Source organism: Herpailurus yagouaroundi, unplaced genomic scaffold (genome assembly GCF_014898765.1).
Source record: "Herpailurus yagouaroundi ecotype Mexico unplaced genomic scaffold, PumYag 222, whole genome shotgun sequence".
Classification (NCBI taxonomy): Eukaryota; Metazoa; Chordata; class Mammalia; order Carnivora; family Felidae; genus Herpailurus; species Herpailurus yagouaroundi.
Genome location: NW_024412453.1, coordinates 9,868,185 through 9,894,724, shown reverse-complemented (window position 1 = coordinate 9,894,724; position 26,540 = coordinate 9,868,185). Strand labels below are relative to the sequence as shown.

The window sequence follows — 26,540 nt, the reverse complement described above, 5'->3', positions numbered from 1 at the left end:
TCCCATCTGTGGAATAGGAGTGACAATGACATCTACCTGACCAGGTTGATATGCACCGGAACTGAGAATCATTGCAAAGCGTGGAAGGCAGTGCCCTGCACATCTCAAGAGCCCTCGATTAATTTCAGCATTTGTTTTGGACTGAGGCTAGAGGCCCACGGCTATATAAAATGAGTCCTTTGTTAAGATGGAAAAAAGCAGTTGAAAAATCACATGTTCAAGGCTGGCTTGCCCAACGACTGTTCAAAAATAATGAAGAAGCAGTTTGCCTAGCATTTTGGCCCGTTGAAGTTTGGAGAAGAAGTTTGAGAGCGTGAGTCTGCATATCATTATACCAACAACACAGAGACAGTAAGTGAAAAACTTAAAATAGGCTCACATGTATATTAAAATCATATCATTTGTACCATAGGCATAATCATAAATATAGAAATAAAGGGATTCATCTTAATCATGACTCAGAATTGATGTTCTTCATCTATGAAAACCTCTTAATCAGGAAATTTCAAAAAAAAATGTTTAAAATGCATGGTAACACATTTCAGAGCAATTCCAAAATCTAATGTGTGCAAATTATTCATATATTCATAATTTTATTATAGCACATCAGATTTGGGGAATCAACTGCAGGGTAAAGAGAATACCCATTAGCTGCTAAAAAAAAAGTCCATGAGTGAAATGAATTTAAGTACTCTAACTTCCTTCCTCTTGAGTCAGAACTCTCGCCCAAGCACTAGCCATTTAATAAGATTGGAATTTCTCCTTGATTTGAAAGGCAAGGGGAGAACTTTTCTTATTCATTTATTTATTATTATTTTTAAGTTTATTTATTTTGAGAGAAAAAAAGAGAGAAAGAGAGAACAAGCAAGGGAGGGGCAGAGAGAAGATGAGACAGAATCTCAAGCAGGTTCCGTGCCATCAGCACAGAACCTGATGTGGGGCTCGAACTCACAGACTATGAGCTCATCGCCTGAGCCAAGATCAAGGGTCAGATGCTTAACTGACTGCCACCCAGGGGCCCCAGAACTTTTTTTTCTTTTTATAAATTTTTTTTTCAACGTTTTTTATTTATTTTTCGGACAGAGAGAGACAGAGCATGAACGGGGGAGGGGCCGAGAGAGAGGGAGACACAGAATCGGAAACAGGCTCCAGGCTCCGAGCCATCAGCCCAGAACCCGACGCGGGGCTCGAACTCACGGACCGCGAGATCGTGACCTGGCTGAAGTCGGACGCTTAACCGACTGCGCCACCCAGGCGCCCCGGGAACTTTTTTTTCTTAAAAAAGCTTCCTTTCAAGAAATCAGGCTTTCTGTAGAATTGAACTGATGTGGTCAGCTGCTTTTCAGAAGCTGCTTTTGTTTGATTTGGGAAATTATTGTTGTTTTTTTTAAAGTTTATTTATTTTTGAGAGAGAGAGAGAGGGGGGTGGAGAGAACGCGTGCTCATGCGCTGGGGAGGGGCAGAGGGAGAGGGAGAATCTTAAACAGTGGAGTTCAATCCCAACTTGGAGTTCAATCCCACAACCGTGAGCTCATTACCTGGGCCAAAATCAAGAGTCCGGTGCTCACCCAGGTTTCCCAAGGTAGTATGTGATTTCTCATTTGCGTCCTTTAAAATTCTAAGTTGTACTTGCTCATAGTTTAAAAACCAAATCATCATCAGGGGAGCCTGGGTGGCTCCGTCAGTTAAGCATTCGACTGTGGCTCGGGTCATGATCTCTCGGTCTGTGAGTTCGAGCCCCGCGTGGGGCTCTGGGCTGACAGCTCAGAGCCTGGAGCCTGCTTCGGATTCTGTGTCTCCCTCTCTCTCTCTGCCCCTCCCCCACTTGTGCTGTGTCTCTCTCTTTCTCTCAAAAATAAATAAAAGGTAAAAAAAAAATAATAATACAAAAATGAAAACCAAATCATCATCCAAGACTGTTTATTGAGTCCTTACTTAGTGCCAGGTACCGAGCTACAACGGTGTCCCAAGTCAACAGTTTCTGTGGGTGCCTCCTTCCCCTCTGGGGGGACCACGCCCAGCTGACAGTCCCCAGCGGTGGTGTCTTAAATATAATCTCACTTGATCTTCCCACTGACCCAGGTGCTAGGTGCTATCCTTAGTGTTTCTCTCTGACAAGTTAGAGAAATTTGACCGAAGCCCTGTGACCGGTAGCGGGCAACTTGGCGGAATCTCAAATCAGGCGGTCTGGCTCCAGGGCAGGGAGACTCCACGCAGGAATGTTTCCTGTGGTTTGAAGTGGCTCCTGCGTTCAACTGAGAGCAAAGCTCGGGACGAAAAGAAATGGGTTGGAAGGTGAAGCAAACAAGCATGATGCAACTTTGCATTCTGTGTCCCGTGACACCTTGAATCATGCCAGAGTGTTGCCCTTCACACTTCATTGCAAGTATCGGTTCTGTGGCTGCCGGTGCCCCGGAGAGGAAGCTTCATGGAAGAGGGTTGTGATAAAATAGCAATGCATACCGTATCACAGGACGCAGCCGCTACTTGGGGAACGTTGCCCGCCTCCGGTGGGTGGAGGTCAGGGAATCCACTAAACGTTCTACGATGCCCAGGGCAGCCCCTCAAACAGAATGATCTGGCCCCAGATTTCAGTAGTACAGAGGGTGAGAAACTGCTTTAGGATAAACATCCAGAAATGGGATGGCGGTGTTGTATGGTAAGCATGTGTTTTAGTTTTTTAAAAAGGTTTTATTTTTATCTTATCTTACTTTAGAGAGAGAGAGCACGCGAGAGCAAGGGAGAGGGGCAGAAGGAGAGGCGGAGAGAATCTTAAGCAGACTCCACGCTCAGCACGGAGCCGGACGCAGGGCTCAATCCCGCGAGCCTGGTATCATGACCCGAACCGAAATCAAGGGTCAGACATTCAACCAACTGAACCACCCAGGCACCCCAGTTATTATTATTATTTTTTTAAGTAATCTCTGCACCCAGCGTGGGTCTCCAGCTTACAACCCCGAGATCAAGAGTCCGATGCTCTACCTACTGGGACAGTTCAGGTGCCCTGGGCTTGATTTTATAAGGAAGTACCACAGTGTTTTCCGGAATGGCTGCACGGTTTTGCATTCCCACTTGCAACGTAGAAGAGGTTTGTTGATGTAAGTTGCTCACCAGGGCTTGGTATCGCTGATATCTAGATCTGTATCTATATCTATACCTTTATCTTTAGCTATTCTAATATGTTTGTAATGATAGCTCACTGTGATTTTAATTTGCATTGCCCTAATGGCTCAGGATACCAAGTATCTTTCCATGTACTTATTGGCTTCTTTACTTAGGTGAAATGTCTTTTCAAGTCTTTGCCCATTTTAAAATTGGGTTATATGGGTTTTTGTTTTTAAGTTTTGTTTATTTATTATTTAGAAAAATTTTTGATGTTTATTTATTTTAGAGACAGAGCACAAGCTGGGGAGGGGCAGAGAGAGCCAGAGACAGAATCTGAAGCAGGCTGCAGGCTCTGAGCTGTCAACACAGAGCCTGACGTGGGGCTCGAAACCATGAACTGTACGGATCATGACCTGAGCCGAAGTTGGACACCCAACAGACTGAGCCACCCAGGCGCCCCTAATATTTATTTATTTTTGAGAGAGAGAGAGTGAGCAGGGGAGGGGCAGAGAGGGAGACACAGATTCTGAAGCAGGCTCCAGGCTCTGACTTGTCAGCACAGAGACCTATGCAGGGCTCAAACTCATGAACTGTGAGATCATGACCTGAGCCAAAGTCAGATGCTTAACCAACTGAGCCACCCAGGCGCCCCGCGTTGTTTGTTTTATTACATACCACCTTTGTTACTGTTGAGTTTTGGTTATTCCTTATATATTTTATTTTTTTTTTATTTTTATTTAAAAAAATTTTTTTTTTCAACGTTTATTTATTTTTGGGACAGAGAGAGACAGAGCATGAACGGGGGAGGGGCAGAGAGAGAGGGAGACACAGAATCGGAAACAGGCTCCAGGCTCTGAGCCATCAGCCCAGAGCCTGACGCGGGGCTTGAACTCACGGAGCGCGAGATTGTGACCTGGCTGAAGTCGGACGCTCAACCGACTGCGCCACCCAGGCGCCCCATATTCCTTATATATTTTAAATACAAGTTCTTTGCCAGGTATATGATGGCAAAATTCTCTTCTAGTGCATATTTATTCTGTTAATGTGTCTCTCGCACAGCAAAAGTTTTAATCGAAATGAAGTCCAGTTTATCAATATTTCCTTTTATGGACTCATTCTTTTGGTGTGCAGTCTAAGATCTCCTTACCTAGCCTCAGGTCCCAAAGACTTTCTCCTATTTTTTTCCACCACAACTTTTGTAGATTTACATTTTACATTTAAATCTATGGTCCACTTTGAATTAATTTTTGTATCAGATGTGAGGTTTAGCTTGAGGTATGTGTGTGTGTATATATATATATATATACACACACACATATATATGTATACATATATATGTGTGTGTATATATATATATATATGTATATATATATTTGGTATGGATATCCAGTTTTTTCAAAGCAATTTATTAAAAAGACTGTCCTTTCAGGGAGCCTGGGTGGCTCAGTCGGTTAAGCATCCGACTTCAGCTCAGGTCATGATCTCACGGTCTGTGAGTTCGAGCCCTGCGTCGGGCTCTGTGCTGTCAGTTCAGAGCCTGGAGCCTTCTTCGGATTCTGTCTCCCTCTTTCTGCCCTTCCCCACTCACGCTCTGTCTCTCAAAATATGAATAAATGTTAAAAAAATTTTTTTTAAAGACTGTCCTTTCTCCACTGAATTTCTTTTAATCAAAAATCAATTGATCATATTTGTATGAAATTATTTCTGGATTCTCTATTCTGTTTCCTTTTTTTTTTTTTTTCAACGTTTATTTATTTTTGGGACAGAGAGAGACAGAGCATGAACGGGGGAGGGGCAGAGAGAGAGGGAGACACAGAATCGGAAACAGGCTCCAGGCTCTGAGCCATCAGCCCAGAGCCTGACGCGGGGCTCGAACTCCCGGACCGCGAGATCGTGACCTGGCTGAAGTCGGACGCTTAACCGACTGCGCCACCCAGGCGCCCCTCTATTCTGTTTCCTTAACACATGTGTTCACCTCTCCATGGTCTTAATTATCATGAGTCTTTTTTTTTTCTTTTTAATGTTTCTTTCTATTGAGAGAGAGGGAGAGACAGGGCATGAACTGGGGAGGTGCAGAGAAAGAGGGAGACACAGAATCCGAAGCAGCCTCCAGGCTCTGAACTGTCAGCACAGAGCCCAACATGGGGCTCAAACCCACGGATGGCGAGATCATGACCTGAACCGAAGTCAGACATTTAACCGACTGAGCCACCCAGGCGCCCCTTAACTATTGTAAGTCTTAAAATTGGATGGCTTGAGTCTTCCATTTTTCTTTTTCTTTTCTTTTTTTTTCTTTGTCAAGATTGTTTTAGCTGTTCTAGTTCCTTTGCCTTTTCGTATAATTTTTTGGGATCAGCTTGTTTTTATCTACCAGAAATTCCACTGAGAATTTGCTTGGAATTGCATTGCATGGATAGATCAATTTGGAGAGAACTGACATTTTTACTATGCAAGTCAATCACATACAGGGTATATCTCTTCATTTATTTAGGTCTTCTTTGATTTCTCTCATCAGTGTTTGGTGTTTTTCAACACTCATATCTGTATGTGTTCTGTTAATTTTCTATGTGATTATTTCATTTTCTTTTTCTTTTTTTAAAGATTTTTTTTTTTATGTAATCTCTACACCCAACATGGGGCTCGAACTTACAACCTAGAGATCAAGAGCTATATGCTCTTCCAGTAGAGCCAGCCAGGCGCCCCAAATTATTTCATTTACTTGGTGGGGGGCTGTTGTAAATGTATCATTTTTTTGAATTTCAGTTTCCAGTTACATATTTTCAGTACATAGAAGTACAATGGATTTTTGCGTGTTGACCCTGTATCCCATGCTAAACTCGGTTATTCGTTCTGAAATAAGGCTTTTTTTGGTAGTTTTCTTGGTTTTTTCCTGCAGGCAATCATGTCATGTGTGAATAGGGAGAGTTTCATTTCTTCCTGTCCAATGTATATTATGCCTGTTATTTATTTTTCTTGCCCTTCTTTTCTAAGGTACTTACATTATTATATTTGAAGTAACTTTCTCATAGATAGTGCATAATTGGGTCATGCTCCACCAACACCAATCTTCCCATTTTCTCAATTTCTGTCTTTAATTGATTTTTTTAGACCATTTACGTTTAATATAATTATTAACGTGTTTGGATTTAAGTCTACCACTTTATTATTTGTTTCCTATGTGTTCTCTTTGTCTTTAACTCCTCTGTTTTCCCTTTTCAGCTTGGGTTACACACTTTGCTAGTATTCAAAAAATAAATAAATAAATAAATGGATGTCAAGATGACATTGCTCTAGGCGGCAATCAAGCTAGTTGGGTTTAGGGTAAACATTTTTATCCATGTTCTGTAGGTTGTGGTCCCAATATCACTTCATTCTTTCAAGCTTTGTAATGCTAGTCAGATTTGTCTCATATGCATGCCACCAAATGGCCAGCATGGGATCTGGACAAGGCATTAGTCTTAATGTTCTCAAAGTCTCTTCAACATAGAGAAGTTCAGGAAGTCATAAATGACTTTATAGAGTCACTTTGCCTTTCTGTAATATCCTCAGTACTTTCTAGTCCTCTGAGGGCCCCCTTTTTGCTCTTAGGGCCCCAATCTGACATTTTAGTTATCACACACTGCCATGTGCTTCTTTGGCTGCATCCACATTCTGGCCCAAACAGTAAGAGCATTGGAGGGCTCCTCTCTGGTTTGCTAGTACTTAATCTTCTTTTCATCTCCATTTACGGCCGTTATTTACATTTCAGAGTCCTCAAGTAGCTACATTCCATCCAGTTTTATCGCAATAATCAGTGGGAGACACAAGAGTATCCTTACTCCATCTTAGCTAGAAACCAGAGCCCTTCATATAACTTTAGAGAACATCTTGAAGAACTTAAATCAGAAGTGGTTATTATTCAAATCTTTAAAAAAATTTTTTTTAACGTGTATTCATTTTTGACACAGAGAGGGAGACAGACGGACAGAGAGTGAGCAGGGGAAGGGCAGAGAGAAGGAGACACAGAATCCAAAGCTGTCAGCCTTGACGCGGGTTCGAACTCACAAACCGTGAGATCATGACCTGAGCCGAAGTCAGACGCTTAACCGACTGATCCACCCAGGCGCCCCAGGTTGTGAATTTTTAACAATTGTGGTAAATTAAACATAATGTAAATTTACCATCTTAACCATTTCTCAGTGTACTGTTTAGTGGCGTCGAGTACATTCACGTTGCTGTACAATTATTACCACTATCCATCTCCACACTCTTTTTTTTCTTCCCACACTGATGCTCTGCACCCATTAAACACTAACTCGCCATTCCCCCTTCCCCCAGCCCCTGGCAACCACCCTTCTACTTTCTGACTCTGAGGTTGACAACTCTAGGTGAGTCATATACGGGGAATCATACAGTATTTGTCTTTTTGTGACTGGCCTCTTTCACTTCGCATCACGTCCTCCAAGTTCGAATGTTGCAGCACGTGTCAGAATGTCCTTCCTTTTTAAGGCTGAGGGATATTTCAGTGCATGGATAGACCACATTGTGTTCATCCATTGCAGTCATACTTTTATTTAATTCTTACAACAGACCTCCCAAGAGACACGTGTCTGTAATGAACACAAAGTACGTCCTGCTCAGAGGACCTCGATGCCCTTCTCCTGAACCCTCACCGGCTAGCTACATCTGACTAGTCACTTGCGTTAGGAGTCCTGGACCCACCCCTGCAGCCAGGTCAACCAGCTGGCAGTGTAGTTTCTGGCTCCTCCTGTAATTTTCAGATGTGGATGAACCCCCACCATCCCCTGTGGCCAACACCTGTTGTAAAACCCCCGTCTCTCGTCCTACAGGGGGTCCTGCCTGGTCTGTGCCCTGCTCACCTCCCTCTGCCCTTTTCCAGGTCCTCCAGCTCATCTGCCTCCTTCCTGACCTTCGGGGCATTGCTTTTGGCCTTCCTGTTCCCGGGAACACTCTCCCCGGGAGGCTTGCACAACTGCCTTCTCTCAATCTGGTGGGTCTCAAACTAAACATTACCTTTTATATTCGTTTCCTCCGGGTTCTGTGACAAAGTACCTCAAACGTGATTGCTTAAAACAACGGAAATTGATGGTCTTGCCATTCTCGAGGCCAGAAGTCCAAAATCAAGGTATTGGCAGGGCCAGGCTCCTTCTGAAGGCTCCGGGGGTGACTCCGTCCTTTCCTCTGCCAGCAACGCCTGGTGTTCCTTGCTTTGTGGACACATTAGTCCCATCTCTGCCTCTGTTTTCACATGTCCTCTTTCCTTTGTGTCTCTGTATCTGTCTCACCTTAGAAAGACGCCGGTTGCTGGATTTAGTGCCTACCCTCATCCAATATGACCTCATCTTAACTTGATCCTATCTGCATAGCCCCTATTTGCAGATAAGGTCACATTCACAGGTGCCAGAGGTTAGGACTTCCATGTATTTTGGGGGGACGCAGTTCAGCCCCTACCACCTGGTTATAACGGTTCCTCTGAGCACAAGTCCTGAAGAGACGTGTTCCTTAACTCTATGTAGGGGGCTTGAACGGCCATGAAAAAGGTGCTCCCCAGATCCCCACTGTGGGGAGCGGGGTTGAACGGTCTCAGCTGCTGCCAGTGGTTTATCCTTACAGGGATCCGTACCTGCCCTGGGTTAGTCTGGATACAGCATGGCCTTTCCGACTGGCAGATGCTTAGGCAGTAACACCACTGCCTGGAGTCTCGTGGAATGCCTGATCCATGGGCGTGGAATCCCACACAACGTGGCATTCACCCAGAGGACTTGCTTCACAGTGAAGGAGGCCCGGGAGGGGGCCTGTGACCACCGGTCATATTATATTCTGTACCATCCAGAAGCAGCCGGTCGCCTACAGAGTTGGAAAGGCCACCTGAAGTCATGGCTGAAATGCCATGTGATATGCAGTCCTCTGCAAGATGGGCTGTCATCCTTCCAAATGCAGTAAATCGGAGACCTCCCGAGGGTGCTGTGTCCCTGACCGGAAGCATATGCGGGTGCAGGTACCAAGGGACGGTGTTGCTCAGCATGAGTCACTGGGGGATTTTCTGTTTCCTGTCTCTGCCAGTCTGGGTGTTCTGCAGTGTGGTAGGTCCTGGTCCCCATAGGGCATGCACTGTCAACTGGGAACACAGCAGAGGTCCGCACAAGCTGTGCCCAGTCACTCTGGACACCCGTGCCCCGACCAGTGGGGAGATGGGGAATCACCATCTTCCTGGGGGTGATTGGCCTGGTCCTTGAAAGAGGCACGGGTGCTTGTATGTGATGGGGGAAGGGAGGAATATGTGTGAAACCCAGGGCATCTAGTTGGGGGGCCTCCTGGCACTTCCCTGCCCCCCTGAAACTGTGAATGAACACGTGCAGTAAAGTGGGCCCGAGAAAGGTGTGATTCGCTAGGAGTTCACACCTCTTAGGAGCGAAGGTTTGGGCCACATCAGCAGGTGCAACTTCAAGACCAACTGCAGTGACAAAGGCCTTAGTGTGACTTTTTTTTTTAATTTTTTGAGAGAGAGAAGGTAGGAGGGTCAGAGGAAGAGAGAGAGAGAGAGAGAGAGAGAGAGAGAGAGAGAGAGAGAATCTCAAGCAAGCTCCACACTTAGAGTGGAGACTGATGCAGGGCTCTATCCCATGACCCTGAGATCATGACCTGAGTCTAAATCAGGACTCAGATGCTCAACCGCCTGAGCCACCCAGGCGCCCCAACAAAGACCTTAGTTTGAACCATGAACTTCCCTCAGGGAGTAAGACCCATGGAAGTCATGGCGGGCTGCTCCCCAAACATACCCGAGAAGTCCAAGTGTCAGCCATGAAAATGACCTCAGGGATGTGCTCCAAGGGAGCACGCTTGACTGACCGCCCTGGCTGTGTCAGTCACTTTTCTTTTTTCTTTTCTTTTCTTTTCTTTTCTTTTCTTTTCTTTTCTTTTCTTTTCTTTTCTTTTCTTTCTTTCTTTCTTTCTTTCTTTCTTTCTTTCTTTCTTTCTTTCTTTCTCTAATGTTTATTTATTTTGAGGGGAACAGAGAGAGAGGGAGACAGAGGATCAAAAGTGGGCTCTGTGCTGACAGCAGAGAGCCCTATGTGGGGCTCGAACTCACCAACTGTGAGATCATGACCTGAGCTGAAGTTGGACACTTAACTGACGGAGCCACCCAGGCGGCCCCACCAGTACTTTCACACTGAGACCAAGCTTCCCGTGCCTGCTTCCAGCCAGGCCTGAGCACGGTAAACGCATTAGTGCCCTGGGCCCATTTCTACAAGACATGGGAATCCTCTGATGGCCAACTTTGGCTCAAGAACTCTCCAACAGGGGCACCTGGGTGGCTCAAGTTGGTTGAGCATCCGACTTCGGCTCGGGTCACGATCTCACGGTTCATGCATTTGCACCCTGCATCGGGCTTTGTGCTGATGGCTCAGAGCCTGGAGCCTGTGTCGGATTCTGGGTCTCTCCCTCTCTCTGCCCACCCCCAATCTCTCTCTCTCTCTCTCAAAAATGAATAAACCCTTATTTAAAAAAGAGAGACAGGGGCGCCTGGGTGGCGCAGTCGGTTAAGCGTCCGGCTTCAGCCAGGTCACGATCTCGCGGTCCGGGAGTTCGAGCCCCGCGTCGGGCTCTGGGCTGATGGCTCGGAGCCTGTTTCCAATTCTGTGTCTCCCTCTCTCTCTGCCCCTCCCCCGTTCATGCTCTGTCTCTCTCTGTCCCAAAAATAAATAAAAATGTGGGGAAAAAAATAAAAAATAAAAAAGAGAGACAGAGAGAGAGAGAGAGAAAGAGAACTCCCCATCAGACTGGCCAAACCTCTGTGGCCCTTGCATTGCAGGCAGGCTGAGGTCCTTCCTAACCTGACTGCCCTTCCCTCCCCCCTCCTGGTTCCTCCCCTTCCTCTGGCTTCCTCCCTTTATCCTTCACGAGCACGACCCCCGCAGAACCTGTTATGGTCTAATTCCATCATGGCTACTGCTTCTGGGAAGACCCCCAGCTAACACTGAAATTTCTCTGCACCCCACCCCTGCCCCACTTTTTTTGGTCTCAGTAGCGTGCTTTTTCCTTGAAAGCACTTGCACGGTCGGATATGCTTCCTCAGATCGTCAATTCCGTTAGGGCAGGAGCTCGTCTACAAGGAACTCACTGTTCTAGCTGGTGCCCAGCACAGAGCCTAGCACATGGTGGGCAGGCGGTCCGTATCTGTCATATCTGTCGACTGGGAGGCTTTCCTCTGCCTCTCCAATCCCTCAGCGATGTGGACACCCCGGTCAGGATGTTCCGGGGCCTGGGGCTGTTGGTGTTTCAAGTGGGGACATAAAGTGTCACCGGGAGACGTCAGCGATTTGCAAAACGAGAAATCACCCTTCCCCCGCACCGTGAGCCTTAGACCGGCAAGCAGGCAGGACATTCTGGAAATCAGAGAAATCAGAGCGAAGCCACTTGGAAAAGTTCTAAAGAGCGGACAGGATGTGGCTCTTCTGATAGCCCAGAGGGAAAGCAGGAGTTCAGACGTGCTCCTCTTCAAAGGGAATCTTCCCTGAGAAGGAGCAGCCTTGGCCCTGAATCAAATCAGCCTTTTCATGTCCGCAAGCAAACAAGGCTTCTGAGTGATGTGCTCAGAGCTAAGTGAGGGGAAGAGAAGGAGGGAATAGCGTCTTTGCATTGGAATCTTCTGGTGCAGGGCTGCTCAGCGGGGCTTCTGGGCTCTGCTTCCTCAGATCCTGGCTCTGAGCTGGAGGGTGGGGGGGGGGGATCTCCTCCAGCTCCCCTCAGCGAAGGCCCGCTTCCCCCAGGCTCTGTTTCAGGTTGAAGAAGAAATGAAACCGTCTGGAGTTTGGGGACGCTCTGGTAGGCCAATGGTTCTGGCTAAGTGTTTGCTGTTCCTTTGTGTTCTTTGGGATTTCTTTCGTTTTGGACTGCACTGTGCTGGAAAGGGCTTGTTCAGTAAGAGCAGGTCTCCGGAAGCAGTTTTTAGTGGCAGTGAGGAGACTGCGCTGCGCGGTGGTTAATTCCATGGCTTTGGGGCTCTGTATCAGTCAGGAGAGGTGAGGTCATGTCGCAGTAACAAACACACCCAGATTTCACTCACGCCGTGTGTCTGTCTTAGCTCGGGCTGATGTAACAAAATATCATAGGTGAGGTGGCTTAAACAACAGACCTTTATTTCTCTCTGGAGGTTGGGGAATCCAAGATCACGGTGCCGACTGACTTGGCTTCTGGTGACAGCTCTCTTTCTGGCTTGTAGCTGGCCGCCTTCTCACTGTGTCCTCCCGGGGTGTGAGATTGCTTGAGAGAACGTTCTCTGGTATCTCTTCTTTTAGGGGCACTAATCCCATCACGAGGGCCTCCTCCTAGAGACTTCATGTAAACTTAACCACTTCCCAAAGGCTCCCCCTCCAGATACCATCACCCTGGTGGCTAGAGATCCTACAAATACATTTTGGGCCCATCGGGGCCTTGCCGTTCTGTGTGGCAGAGGGAAGGAAATGTGATGAATCAAGCACAGCCTCTGTGTCTTCTGTTTACATTCCCTTAATCAAAGGAAGTTACACATGCACGTGTACCTTCAAACAGGGGTATGGGAAGTACAGTCTGGCCTTGTACTCAGAGGAAAGAAGTATATTGTGTAACAGCTCTAATGATCACCAGAGTGTGACAGTCTAGGTGTTGTTGTGAGGGTAGTTTTTTTTTTTTTTTTTAAGTTTGTGTATTTTTTTTTTTGGGAGAGAGAGACAGAGCACATGGGGAGGAGCAGAGAGAAAGGGAGACACAGAATCTGAAGCAGGCTCCAGCCTTTGAGCCGTCAGCACAGAACCCCATGCGGGGCTTGAACCCACGAGCCGCGAGATCACGACCCGAGCGGGAAGTCAGATGCTTAATCGACTGAGCCACCCAGATGCCCTGCTGTGAAGGTGTTTTTAAGGTATGACTAACGTTTAAATGAGCACACTTTGAAGTAAGCAGATCACCCTCCATAATGTGGGTGGGCCTCATATAATCAGTTGAAGGCCTTAACCACAAGGACTCAAGTTTCCCAAGGAAAGAATGTGGCTTCAAGACTGCAACCTAGAAACTCTGCTTGGGTTTTCAGACTGCCTGGCTTGGCCTCTGGATTTTTGACTCAAGACTTTGAGTCTTTTGTGAATTTTCAGCCTGCTCGCCTGTCCTGTGGATTTCGGACTTGCCAGCCCCCCGAACTGTGTAAGCCAATTCCTTAAAATATCTATCTATCTCTCTTGGATTTTCGTGGTTTCAAGCCTGCCAGTTCTTGGACTGGAATTTACACTAACACTGTTGATTCTCCTGGGTCTCTAGCTGGACAGCTGTAGATCTTAGAACTTAGAAGCCTCACTAATTGTAAGTCAATTTCTTATAATAAGTCTCTCTGTCTCTGTGTATATATTTATGTATATGTTTGGTTATACACCCACATACACACACACACACATCCTGTTGGTGGTGTTTCTCTGGAGAACCCTAATTCAGGTTTAGATTTTTCTCTCCAAGTGAAAAATCTACTAAAGTCCCTGGAAGAAATTGTGTACTTTTGGTTTGAAGTTGAGAGCTAAAGGTCAAGGGGCACCTGGGTGGCCTAGTCGGTTAAGTGTCAAACTTCGGCTCAAGTCATGATCTCGTGGCTCGTGAGTTCGAGCCCCGTCTCGGGCTCTGTGCTGACAGGTCAGAGCCCGGAGCCTGCCTCGGATTGTGTGTCTCCCTCTCTCTCTGTCCCTCCCCTGCTCACACTCTCTCCCTGCCTCTCTCTCAAAAATAAAGAAGCGTTAAAAAAAAAAAAAAAAAAGAGCTAAAGTTCAAAGTGTTCTGCTGTGCAAACTTGATCATAGTTTAATAATATAGGGAGAAGAATCTTCTGGTTGGATGGAGTTCTCCTTGCAGAGAGTGCTAATGGCTTTTCAAGTTTGAGGGAGTGTCTCTGCTTTTTCAGAGCTGTAAGGAAGCACAGAAGCTTGGGGCTGACTTGGGAGGTTGGTTTTCCACCTGGTTTTGTTTTTTTTTTTTTTTTTTTTCTGTATTTTCCTCCTGTGTAGAGTGAGGTCAGACCCAGCAGTCTTTTGGTGATGTTATCACATCAACAAACTCTATCGTGAAACTTTAAAAAATCCTTATTTTAGGGGCGCCTGGTTGGCGCAGTCGGTTGAGCGTCCGACTTCAGCCAGGTCACGATCTCGCGGTCCGGGAGTTCGAGCCCCGCGTCGGGCTCTGGGCTGATGGCTCAGAGCCTGGAGCCTGTTTCCGATTCTGTGTCTCCCTCTCTCTCTGCCCCTCCCCCGTTCATGCTCTGTCTCTCTCTGTCCCAAAAATAAATAAACGTTGAAAAAAAAAATCCTTATTTTAAATGTTGGTCCGCTAAGTCCCTACGTCACAGTCTTTGAGACCTGGGGGGAATCGTGGAGCTAATCCGGACTCATTTTTCTCAAATTGTGTTCCATGAAGCATACATTCCTAAATGTTCATAGGTGGTCCTTGAAAAAAGGGATTCCGTGACCAGGTACGTTTGGTAAAGGCAGCGTGCACTCTCTCCCTTGTTGCAAATCCAAATGCTCTTCAATAAAGTTTGAGGTGCTTCTTAAACTTGGAAGTAGAGATATCAAGTAGTCAGTTAGTAGATGGGTCTGGATTTCAGGGGCAAAGTTGTTGCATTTGTAGATTCGGAAGTTAACACATTTAAAACCATGGAAACAAGGGCACCTGGGTGGCTCGGTCGGTTAAGCATCCAGCTAGCTCTTGGTTTCGGCTCAGGTCATGATTTCACGGTTGGTGGGTTTCAGCCCTATAACGGACTCTGCTCTGATAACGTAGTGCCTGCTCGAGATTCTCTCTCTCCTCTCTCTCTCTCTCAAAAATAAATATTAAACATTTTAAACATTAAAAAAAAAAACCCCACTCACAGAGAAGCAGATGAGATGACCCTGGAGAGGGTTTGGCAGGAATAGGAGGCGTGAGGTCTGGAGGTGCTGCAGCTTTGTTGTGACCATGAGGTGAGGGCCCAAGAATTGAGGCAAGACCCAGAAGATGGCATTGCTGAACCAAGTGACAGAGAGAAACCAGATACTAAGACAAAACTCAAGCTACTAGAACCGATTCTACCTCTGGATTTCTCAGCTGGACGCTGATAAATTCCTTTTTGAGTTTTTATGTGATTTTATGTGATTTCACTGTGTCCTGACTAGTATGACATCTCCCAACCTCTTTTGCACACTTATCTCTGTTTCCTCCTAGTCTCTATTTCCCCATCTCCTTACCTGTCCCGCAGGTGGACCAACTGACCCTGAGATGTCAGAATTAACTAGTCGCTCCCCTCTTGAGGAGCAAAGGAGAGGGCACGCCTTCCCCCAGTCTGTGTCTGTTGTCATTTCAGACATAAGTGGAGTGATCAGCTAAAAATCGGTTAATGTGGCTAAAGATTTTAGTTTTAGTTTTAGATTGCTAGCCGCCAACCCAAACTGACTTTGGCGAACCCAAGCTGCAAGGGGAGTTTATTGGAAGGATCACAGGCTTCCCCCCACAGGATCAAAGGCAGAGCTGGACACACTGCACAGCAGCCTTGGGGAAGCGGAGTGAGGGGGGGTGGTGCGCGTCCTGGGGAGTCTCAGCAGGTTTCCATCAAAACCCTTTCCGGGCTGACCCACCGCCTTGGTGCTCTCTCTGTTCAAGCTTGGAATGACTGGGAGAGAGAACATGTTCTGAGGACAAAGGCGTGACGCAAGATGAGCCTCTTGGCCCTGGTTCCCAGGAGCCTAGCCTGCACATTGGAGAAGCTTGGTGGCCCGCCAGGAAGGGTCTGCCAGATCTCTCTGCGGGTGGAGCTGTCCCTGGGCTTCTCGAAGCGAAGCCGAGAGGCTCGCAGGTGGTTAAGAACAACTGTGCAGGCCTTCCCTGCTCAGTGGGAGCCCAGTGGGGGCTGGGAGATGCTTCCCTTGGTGCTTTTGGCTTTCAGGACTCCCGGTGGCCCAGATGCTGCCCATCAGGGGTCTCTCTGACATCTTTAATCTTTATCCCCTTTCCCTTGGTCCAGGCTGTTCATGCCTTTTGCTCTACCTTCTTTCCTTTTCCAAAAGCCCCTCCTTCTACAGACTGAATGTTTGTGTCTCCCCTCCCCCCAGCCCCCCGTTCATGTTGAAACCTAATCATTAATGTGATGGTACTGGGAGGTGGGGTAAGTTTATTTATTTTGAGACAGAGAGAGAGTGGGGGACAGGCCGAGAGAGAGAGGGAGAGAGACAGAATCCCAAGCAGGCTCTGCACTGGCCAACACAGAGCCCGATGCGGGGCTGGAACTCACCAACTGTGAGATCATGACCTGAGCCGAAACCAAGAGTCAGATGCTTAATCGGCTGAGCCACCCAGGCACCCCTGATTAGTGTCCGTGTAAAAGAGACTGTAGAGAAATCTCTTGCTTCTTCCGTGCTGGAGGATTGTGGCCAGTTTAGCTTTTCCCTTAGATTTCCCTATTTCTGCCTGAGTTCTGGGATTCTCCCTAGGTTCAGGAAGCGGGCTCTCACCAGGTGCTGAATCTGTGAGAACTGCATTTCTGTTTTCCGTAACAGAACTGTATTCTGTAGTATTCTGCACAGAGCGGCCTGAATGAACTAAGACACCGTCCTTTAAAAAAGCGATTCTTATTTAAAGAATGATTCTTCCAAAAGAATGATTTTTGTACCAACGATTTTTCAACGAAAGCGAAGTCTTTTTCCCAGCCTATACTTCCTGTCTCTTGTCAGTAATTGCGATCAGTTTTCTGGGTATCTTTCCAGACTTATCTTGTGTCTCTACCTCTATATACCTTCTATATTTTACTCTGTCCACCTGCTGTCAGCAGAACGCATTACACACCTGCTCGGTAACTTGGATTTTCCACTCAGTGATGTAGTGTTCGTATCAGAACGCATCTAGCGCATTCTTTTGGACGGCTGCGTAGTATTCCACTGTGAGGCCCCCACCGACGGACAGGCTTTCGTGAATACGAATGACGTGGCAGCGAACATCCTTCTGCACCTGATGTCAGGCCCCTGAGCGAGCCCATCTGTCACAAACAACAGTGCCTTCCTTCCCCAGAGTTAACACAGCTTTGGTCGCCCCGAGGCATCGCCCACACTGACTGCTTCCCTTTCTCCCCACTCGTTGAAGACTTATCATATGACTTCCGCCCATGGATATCCTCAGAGGACACCGGTGACCTCGTGCCTTGGTGTGTCAGCTCCGGCTTTTCTGTAGGATTTGACCTCACTGCCCATCCCGTTCTGAAAGTCTCCTCGCTTGGCTCCTACGGCGGATGATCTTTGTCCTCCTAGCTTCTCCGTGTGTGCTGTTCCTGTGACCTTTGTCTGCCTTATTGTCTGGCGGGAGCTGGATGGAATGGAAACTTCTGGGTCAGTCCTTGGCCCACCCAGGCGTCACATGTGTTTACCTCACTGCCCGGACCCCACAGGAATATGGGGTTTTGATCAGTATCTGAATTCACGCTCTCTTTTAGGCTCCAACCCTTCATTTAAAAAAAAAAAAGGGTTGTTCTTAATTCCTGCATTTTATGTTGTTATCACTCTTTTATTTATTTTAATTTTTTTTAATGTTTATTTATTTTTGAGAGAAAGAGAGAGACAGAGTGCGAGACGGGGAGGGGCAGAGAGAGAGGGAAACACAGAATCTGAAGCGGGCAACAGGCTCCGAGCTGTCAGCGCAGAGCCCGATGTGGGGCTCGAACTCAAGAACTGTGAGATCATGACCTGAGCCGACGTGGGAGGCTTAACCGACTGAGCCAACCAGGCGCCCCTATTATCACTATTTTAATATTTATTATGTACCATTTAAAAAAATATGAAAAGGTGTTAAGAATAACAAAGAATAACGGTACCTGGGTGGCTCAGTCGGTTAAGCATCTGACTCTTGGTTTCAGCTCAGGTCAAGATCTCACGGTTTCGTGGGTTCGAGCTCCACATGGGGTGTGGGGGGATGCACTTCGCTGGCCGCTTGGAGCCTACTTGGGATTCTCTCCCTTGTTCCCTCTCTCTCTGCCCTTCCCCCACTCGCTCTGTCTCTGTCTCTCTCAAAATAAACACATTAAAAAAAAAGAATAACAAATAATACAACAAAAGAATTCCACAGCAGCTATCAATGTATCCACCACTCGGCTTAATAAAAATGAGTCTCTTTTGTATCCTCCCTGTACCCCAGAGATAATTACTGTACTGGATCTGGAGTTTGTCATTTTCTTGCATTTAAAAAAAAAATTTTTTTTAACGTTTATTTATTTTTTTGGGACAGAGAGAGACAGAGCATGAACGGGGGAGGGGCAGAGAGAGAGGGAGACACAGAATCGGAAACAGGCTCCAGGCTCTGAGCCATCAGCCCAGAGCCCGACGTGGGGCTCGAACTCCCGGACCGCGAGATCGTGACCTGGCTGAAGTCGGACGTTTAACCGACTGCGCCACCCAGGCGCCTCTTTCTTGCATTTTAATCGAGTCCTGAATTTCTGGCTGACCTCTCCGGATATCTCTCTATGGGTATCCTACTCAGTATGGCTAAAAGCAAACGCAAATGCATTTAGATTAAGAAGAAAATGCGCCCTATCTATCATCGATCTTCAGAAACCCTTCCAGAAAGATTTATATCAGCGGTTGATCCAACGACACGGCAGCAGGCCTGTTTGCAACCTCTCTGGTACATCAACGCGTTGACTCTTTCTGGATGCTGGGACTGTGGATGACTTTTCTGTCTGCTCATTTGCATTTCCTAAGTTTTTGACAGCGTTGTGTGGGCTACGTTACCGCTACCGCTCGCGTTACTCCTGATACCCCAAACTTTTCTTCCCCTCAACCCTCTTCCCAACTTCGCTTTTAGCCTGGACGTCCCTGTTTCTGTTGGAATTCTTCACGGGTCGGAAACGTGGTAGCCGAGCTTGACTCCTTTTTCCCTTTTTCACAGGCCATCAGCTTTTACTACGCTCCGTGGTTGAGTGGATTTCTATTCCCCCCACCCCGCCGTTAGATTTTAAGTTCTTAAGGGGCACAGACCTCATCTCATCTGTCTCCCTGGGGCCGATCACACAGCACAGCTCTTTAACAGATGGGCCCCAAACGGTTTTCAAACCTTTCTGCCTGACGCCTCAGGCTTGCCTGCGTCTTGCAACTGTCACCTGGCTTATTTATAGACATTTCCTCTATAAATAAGCAGTTTCTGTTTCAGGTCTGGTTTGTCCTTGGTATTTCCACTCTACCTCTTGCCCCACCCCTAGGTCTCAAACTTAGAATCTGGAATTGGAGCTGGTATTCAAATCCTTCACCACAGTACGGGGAGACAGCCCCCGCAAGAACTAAGTCATCGTGGTGAAGTGCTTTTTCACCCTCGACACCCTAGCTGCTGTCGTTAACGTTTGCTGCGGACTTCTTGACGAGATTTTACTTGTCCTTCCATGCTGTTGGTTCTGAGGTTTGCTTCTTTCTTTTTGCGATCCAGTTCCGGATGGCTCAGCCGTGCTTCCAAAATGAATATTTTGACAGGTTGCTTAATGTTTGCAAACCTTGTCACCTTCGATGTCTTAACACCCCTCCCTCACCATGCCAGCGCTATTGCAACGCAAGTAAGTAGTTCCGCTTAAACAATTAATTCATTCGTGTCAAGGAGTTTCTCTACGTCGGCTCTTTACTCAAAGAAGAAACGTTACAGGAAAGATGGTGAGATCTTCTGAATCAAAAAGTGCAAGGAAACAAGGCGAGCGTTTAACTGCCAAGCGGAGCCAAGTAATTATTCAGAAGTGAACTCAGTTTTATTCGGCACCGTTAGCAACATAGGTTTTACCGACTCTTCTAATTAAGTGTTATTTAGAATCTACAAATCCGTGCTGATGAATTAGGGGGATTGGAGGACAGATCACCTTTGCTTGATGTGGATATCCCGTTGTCAGTTCATTATCTCTCTGATATTGTTTTAATGCAGTGAAAGGAACAAATACGATTCTCTGGACCTGTCTGGGCCTGAGCTTGACAGTTTCTTTGACGGTTTTCGTGTTGATGTTCTTGCTAAGGAAGATGAGCTCTGAACCATCAAAGGACGCGTTTAAAAACACAGGTTGGTTTGATGGTCCCTCTTTGAAATCTATTTCCAAGAGCTGGCTATTGTGAGTTTCAGTTCCTCGTCCTTTTTTCATGTTATTTCATTTGGTTAAAGTCCTTTTGAGTGTGTTAGAGGACAGTTATGTTAAACGAACTTTTGGAGTTTTCGGTGTTTGTATCTTCTCTGGAGGTACCCTACAATGTCATCCTTCCCCCAGATACTTCCCTTGGTAATTACTCTTTTGACGTACTAAGGTTTTCTTGGCAAACATCCAGCTCTTTGACCAAAGTTCGCACCTTGACTGGATGTGCAGAAACTGCTAGCCAGGTTGACGACCATCAGGAAAAATGTATTTGGCAAGATCCCTGGCCATATTTTTAATACAAATGTTAAGTGCTATTTGCTTGGGTGAACATTTTGCTGCCCAAATGATGCTAGAAATGAATAATAACCAGTTGTCATTAGATTGTTTGAGGAGTCATTTCAAAGATTATTATCTTTATTAGGCGGTAGAGAAGCGGCCTCAGAGAAATGAATGCTCTACTTAAGGGCTTTTTAAGAAAAAAATATTTCTGTAGCACCTTTGTCTGTGATCTGATCCCCAAACACTTTGCAGCCATTGGCTTATTTGCTTATGCACTTATTTTCCGTCCATAACCTGTAAAGCACTCACCTCATTTGCTTCCTAGTGCAGTGAAGAGAGTTGGATGGCTGTTTTACATAATTTATTCATTTTTTATTCCCCCCTCCCCCCCCCTTCCCGCCGGGGTCTGAGAGACAGGTGGGGAGTGACTTTAAGTAGAACATTTTGGGAGATGGAGTTATTCTGTGGCAGCTTGGAGAAGTAGTGAAACTTGCCTTCACAGGCATATAAATGGGGACATAATAGAAACTCCTACCTTACGTGATCATGAAAGATTCATGATAAAAAAATTTGATATGCTACCAAGTGCTCTGTAAGAGAAGCATCTTTACTTTGAATTCTGAAGTGTGGCCCAAAGGCTGGGTTTGGTGTGCTAGAACATATGGTAATTTGTCACCTTGCGTGTGTCAAGTGGGGCCTCTGCCTCCAAGGGCCAAGTGGGTACCCAGTGAATGCAGTGGGCCAGGTGGAGACTTCAGCCGTGGCTGCCCTTCTGAAGGAGACTGGTGCTCTTGACTCTGGCCATTTGTTTCCGTGGAGGAATGTTAGCTCCAAGTTGCCACGTTTTATTGTTGTTGTTGTTTTAAAGAGACCAGTCCTCTAGATTTGTATGGGACACCTCTGGAATTTTTTAAACTCTTGTAGAAATTATTTATTTATTAAAAACGGTTTTAATGTTTACTTATTGTTGAAGGAGAGAGGGGGGGGGGGGGGGGGGGGAGACATGGGCGGGCGAGGGGCAGAGAGATAGGGGGAGACACAGAATCGGAAGCAGGCTCCAGGCTCTGAGCTGTCAGCCCAGAGCCCGATGCGGGGCTCGAACCCACCAACCGTAAGATCATAGCCTGAGCCGAATTTGGACACTCAACCGACTCAGCCACCTGGCGCCCCCCACCACCCCTTGTAAAAAACATCTCTTGATTTCTAAATGTGGGCCAACAGAACATGTAAGCAAACACTAGAAAACACTGTGTGGCCTAAACAGACTCTGTCTCCAAACCCGCTGTGGCCCGTCGGTTCGTGACTTCTGGTGCAAACATACTCACTTGTTTTGTAGATCTGTCTGCATTGCTTTGAGCCCTAATGTGTGTTGCTGAGACTGTCGTGACCCACCTGTCAACCACCTGGGGAGTTCAGGTTAACGGTTCTGTTTCCGCATCACCAGGATCGGCTCTCCGGAACGAGGCAGAGGCTGACCAACGCGAGAGCCGTGAAAGCAGGACTGGAGCGAAAGTACTCTTCTCGAGGGGCCTGGAGTACACAGTCGAAGAATGTACCTGTGAAGACTGTGTCAAGAACAAATCCACGGTCGATTCTGACCATTCCTTTCCGCTCCCAGCTATGGAGGAAGGTGCAACCATTCTCGTCACCACGAAAACAAATGACTACTGCAATAGCCTGGTAGCTAGTGTCACAGAGATGGAAAGATCCATTTTTACCAGATAATTGACCATGTCGCCTGGTATCGAGCTGCTTTGAGCATCTTTTGTCAGAAGGCAGAAGGGCGATGTATCCCATCTCTTTAGGATGATTGTATGTGTCAGTTGCCGATAGAGCTTTTTTGGTCCTGTAATTCCAGCCAATCGTTATGTTGGCTATACTTCCCTACTTCATTGTTGGGAGCCTAACTGCATAAATTTCCTTGGTTTCATGATTAAATTCTTGACTCACTGAAAAAAAAGCCCTGCAGTGTGTAAATCGCATAGTCACACATTTCTCTGGTAGCCACCTTCTCTCCTAGACCTGCACGCATTCATTTAAGGCCAGATTGGAATTTTCTCTTTATTATTAAACGGAAGCAAGGTTGTTCTACGTACTCCTGTAGGTAGGAGGAGCCTAGAGTCAACCACGGTAATTTAGTGCGCGAGGCAGGAGTGCAAGGTTCCTGACCTTGTAAGCTTCCAGCTTAATGGAGACATCAGGCATTATTATAATTGTATAAATAAACGTGGAACCGCAAACTGTGACAAAGGCATAGTAGGTATCACTCTCAGAACCCGAATGCAGGTAGTAATAATTATAACTAAAACCTAGCCTAATGTGCCAGGAATGTTCTATATGCTTTGCCTGTACTAACTCACTTAATGCATACAGCAAATCACAAAGTATGTGGATGATTATTATCTCCACGTTATAGATGATGGCAAAGACGTTTTACAGATGTTAAGTCAGAGCAACTTAACATAACCAGTAAATGGCAGAGCCAGGATTTAAACCCAGGCATCCTGATCTTTTTCTCTTTTCTCTTCATTATCAGTTGAAGTCCATTCGAATTCCCCGAAATCTTTTTGGGCTACAGTTTTAGTCATTACTGGGGAGCATTCCTCTCCCGGGGTTGTTTATAAAGGTCCTGGGGTGCTATGGAAAGGTTATGCAACAGGTGATGCCTTCTGGTAATGTTGACTTTGATCATTAAGATGCTCACTGGTACACTGAGCATAGATCTCTTGGGGCATTGTGACTTTTGTGTCAGGTTTGGGATATGGGCTTCCATTTGGGGCCCATAGTGGTTCCATTCTAGGCTCTTGAGGGCTACGGGAGACAATACAGTACAGTGGTTAAGGCATTGGCTCTCGGAGCCAGACTGCCTGGGTTTGAATCCTGGCTCTGTTGCTAGAAGTTATAAATGTTGGGTGACTGTGAGAAAGTGACTTACACACTTATGCCAGGGTTTGAATCCTGGCTCTGTTGCTAGAAGTTATAAATGTTGGGTGACTGTGAGAAAGTGACTTACACACTTATGCCTCAGTTTCCCCATCTGTAAAATGGGAATGATAATAGTATCTCCTTATAAGATTGTCTTAAGGATTGAATGAAAACACACTGACACACCCAGTTGTATACACACGTGTACATATATTTTTTCCATGAAAGTTATCTGGTTCATAATATTTTGAGTCAGTTATGCTGCTGTAATGATTAGTCCCTTTGAGTTGTAGTATCTCTGAGAGCAGGCATATGTTCCCTTTTAATATACGGAACGTGGCTCCTAGCTTCTCCCAGACCCTTTTCCTTCTTCCCTCCCCCCCCCCCAGTACAATCTCTTCAATAAGTAGTTTTTCAAGGCCAAGAAGAGTTGTAGACTTTAAGCTTTTGATTCTTGGTCTTTGAGGACCGGGCTAAAATCTCAGAAAAGAGGAATCACAGTATCTAAAGGGGGTGAGTGGAGGCAGAACACATAAAGCACAGACTGCAACGTCAATGACTTACCCTGCGTCAAGTGCCAAGAAGAAAAGGCACAGAGTGCTACGAGGGGGTCTAACAAGTTAGGCTCACAACAGCTCCATGAAGCAGGTGTGCATTGCCTTACTGAAGGTTCCAGAGGCAGGTGGACCTCATTAGGGGTGGGGGTGTGCAGGGGGTAGATGTAGATACACAGACTCTTCAGAATAACAAGTTTATTTATTTTGAGGGAGAGAGAGAACGAGAGAGAGGGAGCAGGGGAGGGGCACAGAGAGAGGGAGAAGGGAGAGAGAATCCCAAGCAGGGAGCCCGGCACAGGGCTCAATCTCACAAATCATGTGACAGTGCCCTGAGCCAAAATCAAGTTGGATGCTTCACGGACTCAGCCACCCAGGTGCCCTTCTTTTTCCTTTAAATTTTTATTTAAATTCTAGGTAGTTAACATACAGTGCAATATTGGTTATCAGTAGAATTCAGTGATTCATCACTTACAAACAACTCAGTGCTCATCATACGTGCCCTCCATAATACCCAGCCCCCACCCACTTCTCTCCCATCAACCCTCAGTTTGTTCTCTATCCTTAACAGTCTCCTATGGCTTATTTCCCTCTTTCCTCTTGTCTGGTGGGTTTTTTGTTTTGTTTTGTTTTGTTTTTTTTTGTTTTTAAAGTATTTTCATCTTTACGTTCTCTCAGTCCCTACATATAGCCATATTTCGCATGTTTGTAATCATGGCATACAGACTAATTTGCGTGGGCTTTTTCTTACTTAATGTATTATCATTGGCTTTTCTCTGGGTTTCCGACTTTATAATTAGCATTTTCAACTACTCCAAGAGATTCCTTGTGAAGTGGGCCATGATCTGCTTAGCTCTTCTGTAGCCGGGCTTTGGTGCTTTCCCCTCTTCTGCTATCATATTATTACTTTTTTAAGTTTATTTATTTTTGAGAGAGACAGAGAGTGTAAACAGGGGAAGGAGGGGGAGGGGGAGAGAGAGAGAGAGAGAGAGAGAGAGAGAGAGAGAGAGAGAGAGAGAAAATGAATCCCAAGCAGGCTCTGCAATGTCAGTGCAGATCCCGATACCGGGCTTGAACTTACGCAACTGTGAGATCATGACCTGATCTGAAACCAAGAGTCGGATGCTTGCCGGACTGAGCCACCCAGGTGCCCCCCACTAAATAATGCTGCCCGGCAACCTTCTCCAAAGAGCCCTTGACCTCTGTTGAACCCAAAAGATCAATTCCCAGGGGCCAGAGGTTTTGTGTTGAGAGGCAGTGTAGTAGGAAGACCAGCCGGCTGTGCATCACACAGAACTGGGCTGGAATTGCGGCTCCATTTCCCTGTGGGGTCTGGTCCCTCAATTCAGTGTTCTTAACTGTGGGTCAAGATTTATCAGCGGATCAATCAACGGTCTCAGTCAGCATGAAAGGAAGGAAGGAAGGAAGGAAGGGAAAGAAAGAGAAAGAAAGAAAGAAAAGAGAAAGAAAGAAAGAGAAAGAAAGAAAGAAAAAAACAGGAGAGAATACACTACCCACAGAACTTTGTTAAAACGTCTCCTTTAACCACGCATGCGTGTACTGGGTTGTGACGTAAAATACATTGTTACTCCCAGTTGAGGACAGGACAAAGAGGAAAAATGCCCTTTTAGCCTTTCTGGGTCCTTTCTCCCCAATCTGTAAAATGGGCAGTAACCTGGGCTTTATATTATGCGCACGTGTTGGCACATCATTCATGCGACTTCATCTCCAATGTCACCACCGTAGCCCCAGGCGTATTATTTCTCGCTGGGCAACTGACTGAAATGGCTCCCTAACCAGCTGCCTTCTTTCCAGCCTGTTCCTCTAAAACTCATTCTCAATCCAGGAAGAGCGATCGTCTTAGCACCTAATTCAGATCGTGTCACTCTTCTGCTTCACTTCTTGCAATCCTTCTAGTTCCCTTACCTACGTAAGAGCTACACAGAACACAGAAGAGTCCAGGCCCCTCAGCACGGCCCTCAAGGCCCTCCGCCCAGTTCTCCTATCTCCTCTCTTTGAACACTCTCTTCTCACTCACCCTCTGGCTCCAGTCAACCCTTCAAGTCAGGGCCTTGGCGTTTGCCGTTCCTTCTGGAACATTTTTCCTGCGCCATCTTCCCCGACCGTCTCCCAGCCATCATCCCGGTCTGGGCTCAAAGGTCGTCTCCTTAGAGGCGCCCTCCAGAACCGTCCGCCTCCCCCCGTTCCCACGCTTTGGCCCATTCCCCTTTCTTATTTCCCTTCTCAGCTCCTATTACTCTCTGGAAAGGTGTTGGCCCATTTCTCGTGGCCTGGCCACGGTCTCCCGACGGGGATGTGGGCCCAGGAGGAAAGCGTTGCTCTCGCACCACCGCGTGGCCCTGCGGGCGCCTCTGACCCGTCCCGGCCCCCGCCGCACCACCGCCCCGCCGGCTCCCCTGTTTACCTTCCGGGTCGGTGGGCGGGTCGGCGGCGGCGGCGCCCCACTTCCGGGGCGGGGCGGGCGGGCGGGGCGGCGCGCTGTCTCCCGGCCTGTCTGGAGCCCGGCGGCGGCAGTGGCGGCAGCG

The 26,540-nt window shown here is 46.8% G+C and overlaps 1 protein-coding gene across 2 annotated transcripts; it reads left to right on the top strand.

The window, feature by feature from the left end:
• Window positions 1-8,947: 8,947 nt before the first annotated feature.
• Window positions 8,948-22,761, top strand: TNFRSF17 (TNF receptor superfamily member 17). Of its 2 annotated transcripts, XM_040459017.1 has the most exons (4): window positions 8,948-9,103; window positions 11,877-11,931; window positions 20,035-20,166; window positions 21,960-22,761. In XM_040459017.1, the coding sequence occupies exons 1-4, from the start codon at window positions 9,020-9,022 to the stop codon at window positions 22,238-22,240; spliced, it is 552 nt and encodes a 183-aa protein (XP_040314951.1). In that variant the 5' UTR covers window positions 8,948-9,019; the 3' UTR covers window positions 22,241-22,761. The 2 variants fall into 2 exon arrangements, with proteins under 2 accessions (XP_040314951.1, XP_040314953.1); XM_040459019.1 differs by lacking the exons at window positions 8,948-9,103; window positions 11,877-11,931 and adding an exon at window positions 19,372-19,678.
• The last annotated feature ends 3,779 nt before the right edge of the window (window positions 22,762-26,540 follow it).